The sequence below is a fragment of the Python bivittatus genome, unplaced genomic scaffold (genome assembly GCF_059951505.1).
Source record: "Python bivittatus isolate LINGU-HERP-01145 unplaced genomic scaffold, Pbiv_v1 ctg000820_np1212, whole genome shotgun sequence".
NCBI classification, from domain to species: domain Eukaryota; kingdom Metazoa; phylum Chordata; class Lepidosauria; order Squamata; family Pythonidae; genus Python; species Python bivittatus.
The window spans coordinates 1,235,454-1,247,867 of NW_028277107.1; the positions used below are offsets into that span (position 1 = coordinate 1,235,454).

The 12,414-nt window shown below is 43.0% G+C and overlaps 1 protein-coding gene across 1 annotated transcript in view; it reads left to right on the forward strand.

The window, feature by feature from the left end:
* Nucleotides 1-305: 305 nt before the first annotated feature.
* The window catches only part of LOC148214039 (uncharacterized), a 136,595-nt gene continuing 124,486 nt past the window's right edge, over nucleotides 306-12,414 (forward strand). The window contains 7 exon segments of the mRNA XM_088128879.1: nucleotides 306-726; nucleotides 963-1,073; nucleotides 1,201-1,268; nucleotides 2,652-2,769; nucleotides 6,895-7,738; nucleotides 7,823-7,858; nucleotides 7,860-8,150. Coding sequence (XP_087985005.1) covers nucleotides 306-726; nucleotides 963-1,073; nucleotides 1,201-1,268; nucleotides 2,652-2,769; nucleotides 6,895-7,738; nucleotides 7,823-7,858; nucleotides 7,860-8,150 — 1,889 coding nt within the window.

The window sequence follows — 12,414 nt, forward strand, 5'->3', positions numbered from 1 at the left end:
TGCCACCCCAGTCCTCTACGAGCTCAGAAAAGTGGTGCCCTCCATGGGGATGAGTGTTGTTCACTGGTGAAAGCCATCACTTTCTAATTCCTGGAATTTCTTTTCTTTTCCATCTCAGACACACAACCTGGAAGCCTTTTGTAGGTCCTTGCGTACAGACAAAATTCTCTCTTGGGCAAAGAGAGCTGAATGGCCTGCTGTGGTCATTCCTGCAGCTAGAGGAACAGTCCTATGAATAAAAAAGCATTTGGAGAACCAAAGATTCCTCGGACCCCTTTGGAGTTGCATTACAGGACATAGAAAGAATGGAGACCCCACCCTTAGCAAGTGAGGGAACTGGAGAAGGCCCTTCTGCCGTCCAGCCTGGGAGCTGTGGGTAGATCTGGGCAAGACCAGAGCAGAAGATCCCAGAGGAGGAAACCATCCATTCAGAGGTTCGGCCCCAGAACTTCAGGAGCATCCAATACCAGGAGGATGAAGGTCCCCGAGGAGTTTGCAGCCGTCTCCACTACTTTTATCATCAGTGGTTGAGACCAGAAGAGCACAGGAAAACGCAGATGCTGGACCTGGTTGTTCTGGAACAGTTCCTGGCCCTTCTGCCCCTGCAGATGGAGAGCTGGGTGCAGGAGTGCGGAGCAGAGACCAGCTCCCAGGCGGTGGCCCTGGCGGAAGGCTTCCTCCTGAGCCAGGCGGAGGAGCAGAAGAAGCAGGTCGAGTTGCAGATAGGAGATCTTCATTTTGGGAACCCAGAAGGGGTCTGAAGGGAATAAACAATCTGCGTGAATTGTTAACCCCTCCCGACTAGAGCTCTCTGGCATTTGTAGTAGGTGGAGATGTTTCACTGATTCTTGTAGGACATTGTTGTGTTATCCATTCTAGAAGATAGATTTGAGACAGCCGTTCCTTTCTCACTTTCCAGCCTCCCTGATGGACACTGGAGGCTTTAAACTATTTCAAGTCCTTTGCTGTGGACATCAGAGATCCTGAGGGAAGGAGGAATCCATCTAGTCCCACTCAGGAGCTGTTTTTCAGGAGGATGTCTCAGGAAGATCCAAGTCAGGACAGCTCAGGAGGTAAGCGAAGGCCCTCCCATTCCGCAGAGAGATCCCAGCTGTCTCATCTTCTCTATGTCTTCTCTTCTCTAGAATGCCTCCTCCTATTTCATTAATTCTGCACTTTAAAATTCTCTCTCCCTCACAGGGAAGACGCGAACGAAGTTGTCTGCTCTTTCTGGTGCAGCTGAAACAGTGGCTGAACCTCCAGCTCAGGTAAAAGGAGGAAATTTGTGTATTAGATTATATTCTCCCTTTCCTTCAGGAAGTCAAGCTGGTGAATGCAGCACTCTCTCCTTCCATCCCCTCCCCCTTTTTTGGGGGGCTTCGGTGTTTTCTTCTCCTTGAGCAACATGGAATGTGGAATAGCAGACTCAGGTTGCTCTCAGTCACCTTAGCCTGCTCTGAAATCTTTGGTTGGGATACAAATTGGTTTGTAATTTTTCCCTAAGATTCTTATTAGGAAACCTTTTTTTAAGACCGGTACTTAACTCACCTTCTGCTACTTACTCTTCCTACTATTTGTTTAAAATAACCAATTTTTTTAAAAAGTTCCTCAAGTGATAGGAATAATATTATTACAGCCATAGAAACCGCTAAACAGAGACTCATTCTTTTTTTAATTCTTTGACTTGGAATTGTGCAAGCCTGCTCAAAAATAACCAAATACTCAGATTGGCACATTGCCATTTTTAAAAAGCTTTGTTTCCAACCAGTGATAAGAAATACAATCACATCAGATTAAGACATGAGCCAGGATATTAAAATGCAAAGAAAGTGGCCAGATAGGAGAGTCTGTAAGTAGAAATTGTTCTGAAAAAGCATATAATCAAGGTCCTTTTGCTTTGCAAACTAATTTCTACTCCTCTGATTTGTGCCTGGATTTGGAGGCCAAGGAATCCAGCTTGGCAAAGGCTGAGAAATGTCCTTCCCAGAAAATGGCCTCCACTTTCTTGTCTCCCAATAAGCCAATGGCTCGAACTACTAGCAGCTTTCTTGCAATCTGAGGAAGAGAAGAACCCGGCTTGTGTGCCTCTGGATATTCATGGCCCCCCACCCAAATCCCTGGCTGTGCTCCCCCAGCACTTTCATGAAGTTGTTGAGGTGGGCACAATTGGTCCGTCTGGGGACACCGTAAGCCATTTGAGGAAATGTTAGAAAGAATTCCCCCGCCCCCAAATATTTCATTCTGCAAACACAGGAAGGATTGGAGAGACTGATAGGTGGAGTTTCTGAAGCCCATCTTCCAGTTGGTTCTCTCAAGACAGTGAGAGTCTTTTGAAGGTGGGCGTGTGGATCACTTGATAGATTGATCCAGAAGGAAATTGGGGTTGTTTTCACTGAATGGCACTGAAATCCTGCAGAAGCAATCAAGTTGATCAAGCCTGCCTGAAATATTTCTTCAGTCAAAAGCTTTTGGCTCTTTCCATTTTCTAACCTAAACCTTGGAATCACACCAAGCATTGTCATTTAACTTAGTGCATATCTTTGCTTTGGGAATTTGTGAAGAATAGGACAGATCATATAAATCTGCCTGGCCTGTTCTGTTCTGTTCTGTTCTGTTCTGTTCTTTTTTCCCTTCTTCAGGAGGGTCTTGTGTCCTTTGAGGAGGTGGCTGTGTATTTCACCGAGGAGGAGCGGTCTCAGCTGGATCCTCACCCAAAAGCGCTGCATTGGGAAGTCATGCTGGAAAATTATAGGAACGTGGCCTCTCTGGGTAAGGGTTTGCTTCTCTCCCATGAGAGAGTTTGGAAAGACATTTTCTAGTTAGATGCCATCAGCTCATCTCTTTGGAGTGGGGGTAGGAAAAGATCTGGCCTTCTCCTGCTCGAAGGAAGGAAGGACATCAGTGGCTCTCTGCTTAGATGCATCCCCTGCCATTTCTCATCTGGTGAATTTTTCCATTTCTTTTTAAAGGTATCAGTGAGAAACTCACTCCTTGGCTTGAGGAGATGGTCACCTCCATTCCATTGATTTCAGCTTTTTGGGCCCAGATGCTTCCCTGTCTGTCCTCTGAAGGATTCTCATTTATTCAGGCTGTTGGTTTAATGACTTGTCTTCCTTTTGATTTCTATCCTGAGCCTTGGGGTTAAGGGAAAATGGTGCTGTTTTTCCATTGCAAACATGCTATTTAGGGTTAATAGAAGAGCTCTAGAATTGTTTTCTCTGCAACCATTTGATTTTGGCCAGAGAAAAATGAATAGCAAATGGAAGGCAGTTTTGTTGTTGTTTAGTCGTTAAGTCGTGTCCGACTCTTCGTGACCCCATGAGCCATATTGTGCCAGGCCTTCCTGTCCTTCACTGCCTCCCTGAGTTTGCTCAGTTTCATGCTCATTGCATCAGTGATGCTATCTAACCATCTCATCCTCTGCCGTCCTCTTCTCCTTTTGCCTTCAATCTTTCCCAGCATCAGGGTCTTCTCCAAAGAGATCTCTCTTCGCATTAGGTGACCAAAGTATCTGAGCTTGAGCTTCATTATCGATCCTTCCAATGAGCAATCAGGGTTGATTTCCTTTAAGATTGACTGGTTTGACTTCCTAGCAGTCCAGGGGACTCTCAAGAGTCTTCTCCAGCACCACAGTTCAAAGGCATCAATTCTTCGGCACTCAGCCTTCTTTATGGTCCAGCTCTCACAGCCATACATTACTACTGGAAAAACCATAGTTTTGACTATGCGGATCTTTGTCGGCAAGGTGACGTCTCTGCTTTTTAATATGCTATCTAGGCTTGCCATAGCTTTCCTCCCAAGGAGCAAGCGTCTTTTAATTTCATGGCTGCAGTCTCTGTCTGCGGTGATCTTGGAGCTCAAATAAATGAAGTCTGTTACTGCTTCCATTTCTACCCCTTCTATTTGCCAGGAATTGATGGGTCCAGATGCCATGATCTTAGTTTTTTTAATGTTGAGTTTCAAGCCAGCTTTTGCACTCTCCTCTTTCACCCTCATCAAGAGGCTCTTTAGTTCTTCTTCACTTTCTGCCATTAGGGTGGTATCGTCTGCATACCTGAGGTTATTGTTGATTCTCCCTGCAATCTTAATTCCGGCTTGTGATTCTTCCAGCCTGGCATTTCTCATGATGTACTCTGCATATAGGTTAAATAAGCAGGGTGACAGTATACAGCCTTGTCGTACACTTTTTCCTATTTTGAACCAATCGGTTGTTCCATGACCGGTTCTAACTGTTCCTGTTCTAACTGTTGCCCGCATACAGATTTCTCAGGAGACAGGTAAGGTGGTCTGGTACTCCCATCTCTTTAAGAATTTGCCACAGTTTGTTGTGATCCACACAATCAAAGGCTTGTGCATAGTCAATGAAGCAGAAGTAGATATTTTTCTGGAACTTTCGTGCTTTCTCCATGATCCAGCGAATGTTGGCGATTTGATCTCTAGTTCCTCTGCCTCTTTGAAACCCAGCTTGTACATCCGGTAGTTCTCGGTTCATGTACTGCTGAAGCCTAGCTTGTAGGATTTTGAGCATAACCTTGCTAGCATGTGAAATGAGTGCAATTGTGCGATAGTTTGAGCATTCTTTGGCATTGCCCTTCTTTGGAATTGGAACGTAAACTGACCTTTTCCAATCCCGTGGCCACTGTTGCATTTTCCAAACTTGCTGGCATATTGAGTGCAGCACTTTAACACCATCGTCTTTTAGTATTTTAAATAACTCAGCTGGAATACTGTCATCTCCACTAGCTTTGTTGTTAGCAATGCTTCTTGAGGCCCACTTGACCTCACTCTCTAGGAAGTCTGGCTCACGGTCAGTGATCACACCAGCGTGGACATCAGGGACATTAAGATCTTTCTTGTATAGTTCTTCTGTGTATTCTTGCCACCTCTTCTTAATCTCTTCTGCTTCTGTTAGGTCCCTGCCTTTTTTGTCCTGTATCATCCCCATCTTTGCACTAAACGTTCCTTTGATATCTCCAATTTTCTTGAAGAGATCTCTAGTCTTGCCCATTCTATTGTTTTCCTCAATTTCTTTGCATTGTTCATTTAAGAAGGCCTTCTTATCTCTCCTTGGTATTCTCTGGAAATCTGCATTCAGTTGCTTATATCTTTCCCTTTCACCCTTGCTTTTCGCATTCCTTCTTTCCACAGCTATTTGTAAAGCCACATCAGACAGCCATTTTGCTTTCTTGCATTTCTTCTTCTTTGGGATGGTTTTAGTTGCTGCCTCCTGTACAATGTTACGGACCTCCGTCCATAGTTCTTCAGGCACTCTGTCTACCAAATCTAATCCTCTAAATCTATTCATCACCTTCACTGTGTACTCACAAGGAATATGATCTAAGTCATACCTGAGTGGTCTAGTGGTTTTCCCTACCTTCTTCAATTTAAGCCTAAATTTTGCAGTAAGAAGCTCATGATCTGAGCCACAGTCAGCTCCTGGTCTTCTTTTTGCTGTCCGTATAGAGCTTCTCCATCTTTGGCTGCAAAGCATATAATCAATCTGGTTTCGGTATTGACCATCTGGTGATGTCCATGTGTAGAGTCGTCTCTTGTGTTGTTGGAAAAGAGTGTTTGCTATCACTAGCTTGTTCTCTTGACAGAACTCTATTAGCCTTTGCCCTGCTTCATTTTGTACTCCAAGGCCAAACTTGCCAGTTATTCCGATTACTCCTTGACTTCCTACTTTAGCATTCCAATCCCCTATGATGAAAAGGACATCTTTTTTTGGTGCTAGTTCTAGAAGGTGTTGTAGGTCTTCATAGAAGCGGTCAACTTCAGCTTCTTTAGCATCAGTGGTTGGGGCATAGACTTGGATTACTGTGATATTGAATGGTTTGCCTTGGATACGCACTGAGATCATTCTGTCATTTTTGAGGTTGTACCCCATTACTGCCTTTCCCACTCTCTTATTGACTATGAGTGCAACTCCATTTCTTCTAAGGGTTTCTTGCCCACAGTAGTAGATATAATGGTCACCCGAATTCAATTCACCCATTCCTGTCCATTTCAATTCGCTGATTCCCAAGATGTCGACGTTCAATCTTGTCATCTCATGTTTGACCACATCCAGCTTGCCTTGGTTCATAGATCTTACATTCCAGGTACCTATACAATATTGTTCTTTACAGCATCGGACCTTCTTTTCGCTTCCAGATACATCCACAGCTGAACGTCCTTTCGGCTTTGGCCCAGCCGCTTCACTCTTTCTGGAGCTACTTGGAATTTCCCTCCGCTCTTCCCCAGTAGCCTATTGGACACCTTCCGACCTGAGTGGCTCATCTTCCGGCGTCATATCTTTTAGGCTTTTAACATTGTCCATGGGGTTCTCTTGGCAAGGATACTGGAGTGGGTTGCCATTTCTTTCTCCAGTGGACCACATTTTGTCAGAACTCTCTGTCATGACCTGTCCGTCTTGGGTGGCCCTGCACGGTATAGCTCATGGCTTCACTGAGTTACGCAAGCCCCTTCGCCATGACAAGGCAGTGATCCATGAAGGGGGGAAGGCAGTTTGGGTAAGAAGAAAAGGACAATTTTCAAAATTTATTTACTCCTCACTGGTCATTCCTGTTATTGACCGCCTCCGATAAATGTTAGGTTTTCTCCTAATGCCTCCCTGGATGTTTCCCCAGATTCTTTCTGAACTCAACACTGACTCTACGTAACGTTTGACTATATAAGGAGAATTCTAAACAAACGAGATGCTGTAGATGTTTTCAAAGCTTTTATGGCTCATGATTATAGAAATTATCATTTCTATACTATGTGATTGTAAGGATACAAATGTGCAAGATATTGGAATTTGGGAAAAATTCAGAAGGAAGATCATATGAGCTCCTACAGTCTGATCTATCTGCCCACCCTTCCTATCATGTTCATTTCTCTTTTCCTTTGAAGGTGATACTGGCTACCAGAATAAAGATCCCAGTGAAAAATTCGAAGTGATCAGGCATGGAGGCGGAATGGACAAGGAACTAGAGATGCAACTAGAAAGTCAGGAGAGAAACCAATCACAGAATTGGAATCAGGAAAGCTTATCCTCCATGGATGCCGAGACGCAAGGCTTTCTTGCCCAACAAGGAAAAATAAAGCAAAAGTATATTGGAAAAAGTGTAAGACTATTAAAAGACAAATTAGTTGTAAATGAACACTCTCCAACCCAAACCAAAGGAGAAGATTATATTTGCAGAGAGAATAGAAAAAATCACAAATGGACTTTCACTCTTTCCTGTGAAAATGGGTCCCTTAAGTCTCATAAAAGGATCTCCACAGGGGAGAAGCCATGTAAATGTTTGGCATCTGGAAAGATTTTCAGAACAAGCTGTCAAGTTACTTCACATGAAAGGATCCAGACAGGGGAGAAACAATATGCATGCACGGAGTGTGGAAAGAGCTTCAGTCGCAGTTATTCCCTTACTTACCATAATAGGATGTACATTGGGGAGAAACCATATAAATGCATGGAGTGTGCAAAGAGCTACTGTAAAAATACATCCCTTATGATACATAAAAGGACCCACACAGGGGAGAAGCCATATAAATGCATGGAGTGTGGAAAGAGTTTTATTAGTAGCAGTCAACTTACTTTCCATAAAAGGATCCACACAGCAGAGAAGCCATATACGTGCATGGACTGTGGAAAGACTTTTACTCAAAACGGTACACTTATTTCCCATAAAGGAATCCACACGGGGGAGAAACCATATAAATGCATGGAGTGTGGAAAGACTTCGTCAAAACAGTATTCTTACTTCCCATCATAAAAGAATCCACACAGGGGAGAAGCCATATAAGTGCCTGGATGTGGAAAGAGCTTTCGTACTAGGAGTGATCTTACTTGCCATAAAAGGATCCACACGGGAAAAACCATGTAAATGCATGGAATGTGGAAAGACTTTTCGTCGAAACAGTAATCTTACTTCCCATCATAAAAGGATCCACACAGGGGAGAAGCCATATAAGTGCATGGAGTGTGAAAAGAGCTTTCGTAGTAGGAGTGAAGTTACTTCCCATGAAAGGATCCATAAAGGGGAGAAACCACATGAATGCTTGGAGTGTGCAAAGAGGTTTAAAATTAGCAGTCACCTTATTGCCCATAAATGGATCCACACAGGGGACAAGCCATCTAAGTGCCTGGAGTGTGGAAAGAGCTTTTGTAGTTGGAGTGAACTTACTTCCCACAGAAGAACCCACACAGGGAAGAACCATACAAATGTGTGGAGCATGGAAAGAGCTTCAAGAGTATGTTGGAACCTGCATCAACCAACAATTAATTTACAAAACATAGTCAATGGGAATTTGATTGATTTGCTTCTGCCAATTGTGACTGGGAAGGAGGCCTAGTAGTTAATGGTTGTAATAGGAGTAGTACAGGGAGATCGTGAGGAGCTTAACCTTATATGGGCAATGAGGCCAGACTGGATTGCAGGCAAGGCCAGTGGGGGCCTCATAGCCAGGAAGGAGCTATGTATCCCTGGGAGGAAGGAAAGAGGTGTGTGAGGAAAATTTTAGTAGCCTTTTGTATGTTTTAATGTTAGTTTTGAATGCATTTAATAAAGCCAAGGCAAAATGTTACTTCATCTAAAATTTCACGTCCTTTACCAAGCCCCGAGGTAACAGACCTTATATCTGAAGTATCACAAGTGCCTTCATGGACAGTCTCATCCTTAGGTATTCCTGAGAATGATGCTGTTTATGATACCATTCCTGATAATAGTATTGAGACATTGTATGCCATCATGAAACAAGGTATTACCCCTACATCTGTAACAATGGAGACAATAGCCCACACCGTTGCTTCAAAGTTTTAAGGTAAGAAGGTGTTTTTCTGGAACGTTCCAAAAGGGGTTTGGTTTATTGAAGTTTTTTGATATGTGTTTTATTATGTGAGAGGTATTCTGGCTATGGAATGCTTGCTATGCTCGAGAGTGAAACAGTTTTAGGAATTTTCTGACGCTGGGAACTTGTCAAAGCTGGCGTGAAGGAGCTCCGTTACAGTTGAGTTGAAATCAAGGTCGCACCTTGAGGTTTTTATCTATTTTTATCTTATAAAGATCTATATCTTTATTGCTATAACTTTTTCCTCTTCTTTTGAATTCAATTTTTCCTGATGGAATGTTTAGGGTTTTGTTATAAGACTTTTCGTTCTTGGATGATTATTATGTTGTTCATGTATTTTTGTCCATGTTGTTTGTATTGAATTTGTTATCATTTAGGTTATAACTGTTGTGTTTGATTGGTTGTTTGTCTAGCTGCCCTTTTGCATTACACATAGGGGCGTAGGCTTACAGCATTTTAGTTTATTTTGCCCCTTCGGGTTATGCCCTTTTTTGGGTCTCACTACCTTTCCTATACATAAGGGTCAGCTGCCTTGCCGAGGTAGAGTGACTCTTGCCACTGTAGGCTTGCATAGTGGGAGTTACCCTATTCTGTAGATAAGGACTGCCTTATTTGACAGGGGCTAGCTTCCCTGAACCTCTGGATTTGCACCTGGAAACAGAGAAAAAACACACAAAAAAAACAGAAGTAAGTAGCTGATTGTGAGTTGTTTCCTTATATTTTCCCCTGTGGACCAGGGCTGAGCGAGAAATCAATTACAGCCACACCCAACTCCCTGCAAGACCAATGGTCGATGACCAGGGTGTTTGGAAAGCAAGGGTGATTGGTGGATCTCTCGTGCCCCCACAGATGTATGCTGGACGATTGAGTGTGATTGTAGGTTGATTGGGGTAGTGGTTGAGGCGCACTATTTAGTGTGTAAGTGTGGAATTTTGAAATTTGAATGGTGTAGAAGTTACCACAAGCAGTTACTTTAGAAAGCAACATAAGAAGTATCAATTTTATTGAAACTGTATGATTTATTGCCTGGCTATTTAAGATAATAGCCTGATTTTCTCATTACATTGTTGTTTTGCTTATGCTTGAGTTGTCTTGTTATTAATATGGGGAATAGAAAATCAAAGGTAAGTGATGCTCCTGAGAGAGGTACTCCTGCTTGGTTTATTTATACTCATTAGGGGCCCAGATTTTGTCACTTTTTAAAACAGTGGCATCTGCTTACGGCTAAAAATCCTAAATGTCAATTTCCTGTGGAAGGTACCTTTGATCGGGACCGAATTAATTTCTTATGAGCATGTTTAGAGGAAGCTGATAACTCCCTGAAAACAGGAAATTGGGCTGTCTTTATGATTTGGTATGCTGAGATGGAGAAAAGACGTAGGGATCACCATTTACAATCTTTTAAGCATTCTAAGGAGAAAATGGAAAAATCATTTGCTGATTTACAAGCCTCAATTAAAGATATTCAAAAAGATGATGAGGTGGAGGCTCAAAAACAGAAAAGTACCTCTAAATTGTGCCCTTTGGCTCCTGTCTCTGTTCCTGATAATGAAGAGGCAGACGAGGATCTTTTACTGGATTTTCCATGTTTTTTTTCCTCACATCCTCCCCCATATGTTCCTTCTTCTCCTCCTCCTTTGCCTGTTGCTCTAGATCTATTATCGCATCCTGTGGATATATCTGTTCCTACTATTTCTTCTTCTTCTTCAGCTACTGGGTCTAGATCTCTTTTAGCCTCAGCATCAATGGCCTCGTCTTCTTCTCCTGTACCTGACTCTTCTCTTTTACCTGCTGACTTCTCTACTCTTATTCAAGAGGTGCGAAGGACTTTACAGGCAGCAGATAAACTGCTTGTTAGTCCTCAATCAATCCTTAAGGCTGAGGTAGATAAGATTAGCCAAACGTTGGGTCTGGATACAAGTTTTTCTTTAACTCCTTCTCCTACTCAACCACTTTCTCCTACCTTTGCATCTATTTTATCTGACTTGCAGTCTCGAGATCAAGTGGCACTTCATACTCGTGGTGCACCTCCTTTCTCATCTACCCCTAAAGAGGTTGATTTGGTTTTTCCCCCTCACCCTGTACAAACTTTGGATTTCTCTGAGCAACCTATGGGACAGTTTCCCCTTCGAGCTATGCCTGGGTCAACAGAAACTGTTAATGGACAGTCAGTTCCTAAGGTAATCCAGGCCCATGTGCCATGGTCTCAGACTGAGATTCGTAATATGGCTAATTCATTTCCTAATATCTGAGATGAACCAGTTAAATTTAAAGAAGAATTGGAAACTATAATTGAGGCTTATAATCCAACATGGGTAGATCTAAATCAACTTATGCTTGCAATCTGCCCTAAAGGGGTATGGGAGCATTTGAAGGAGAAAGCTGCATGGCCTCAACAAGCCCCAGCCCCTGGTGAGTTGGCTAATATTCATGCACGGCTACTTACTAATATTACTGAGGTTTGTCCAGTGAAAACAGACTGGAGCAAAATTAAAAATTGTTGTCAATTAGAACGGGAAGCACCAGCAGAATACATGGAGTGCCTTACTGTTGTTTTTGAACAACATTCTGGTGTAACTGACCCACGAATTAACGCACGAGAAGGCATGGTTTCCTTTTTTGTTGATGGGTTGCGTCCAAAAATTTCTGAGGCCATCCGTGTTAATGTTATTGGATGGAAGGCCAAGTCTCTTTCTGAAATTGTTGATATTGCTGACCACTATTCCTCTTCTCTTAAGAAACAGAAGGAGGAAAAAGAGGTTCAACTTATGGCTTTACAGCTTCGTGCTTTGGAAAGTCCAGCACCCCCATCTTATCCCCCTCCTCAGCAGAGGATTCCGTATTCTTCTTTTCCACCTGCCTATAACCCTTTGTACTCTTCCTATCGCTGTTATAATTGTGGGATAGAAGGACATTTTCGCAATGTTTGTCCCTACCTTGCTTCAGGAATTCAACGACCCAGAGGTCGATTTCCTCCTGTCGCCTCTGTTGCTCCTCTTCCTCCCCCTAGGCCACCGCGACTTCCACGGCTGCAAAGCCCAGGGACTCGGCCAGCTCTCATGCCTGTTGGACAATAGGATAGCTCGGTGTCTTGCAATTTCAGTTCTTCTGTTGTTTGTCCTCTTGTTCCTCTTAATCCCTCTGATCCAGAGCTCCTGGTTGCTATTAATGAACAGCCAACTAAATTTTTGGTGGATACCAGGGCTGCTTTTTCTACTTTAATGGCTAAGGATTTTCCTCAGATAAAATCTTCTGAGCGGGTGGTAAATGCAATTGGTATTGCAAATACTTCTGTACCACACCCAGTCTCACTTCCTGTTTCTGTCTCCCTTGGACCTCTGCAACAGGAACATGCCTTTCTCTTAAGTCCTTGTTCTCCAGTTAATCTTCTGGGCCGAGATCTTTTGTGCAAGCTCGGTTGCACAATTTATTGCCAGCCCGATGGGTTATATTTAGATATCCCCCTTGCTAATGAATTTGCAGTTTTGGCTTATTTGCATACATCTGTTTCTTCACCGTGTTCTAGTTTTTTTTTGGAGTCAGATGAATTAACTTCCTCTTTTGCTTCTATTATTCTTG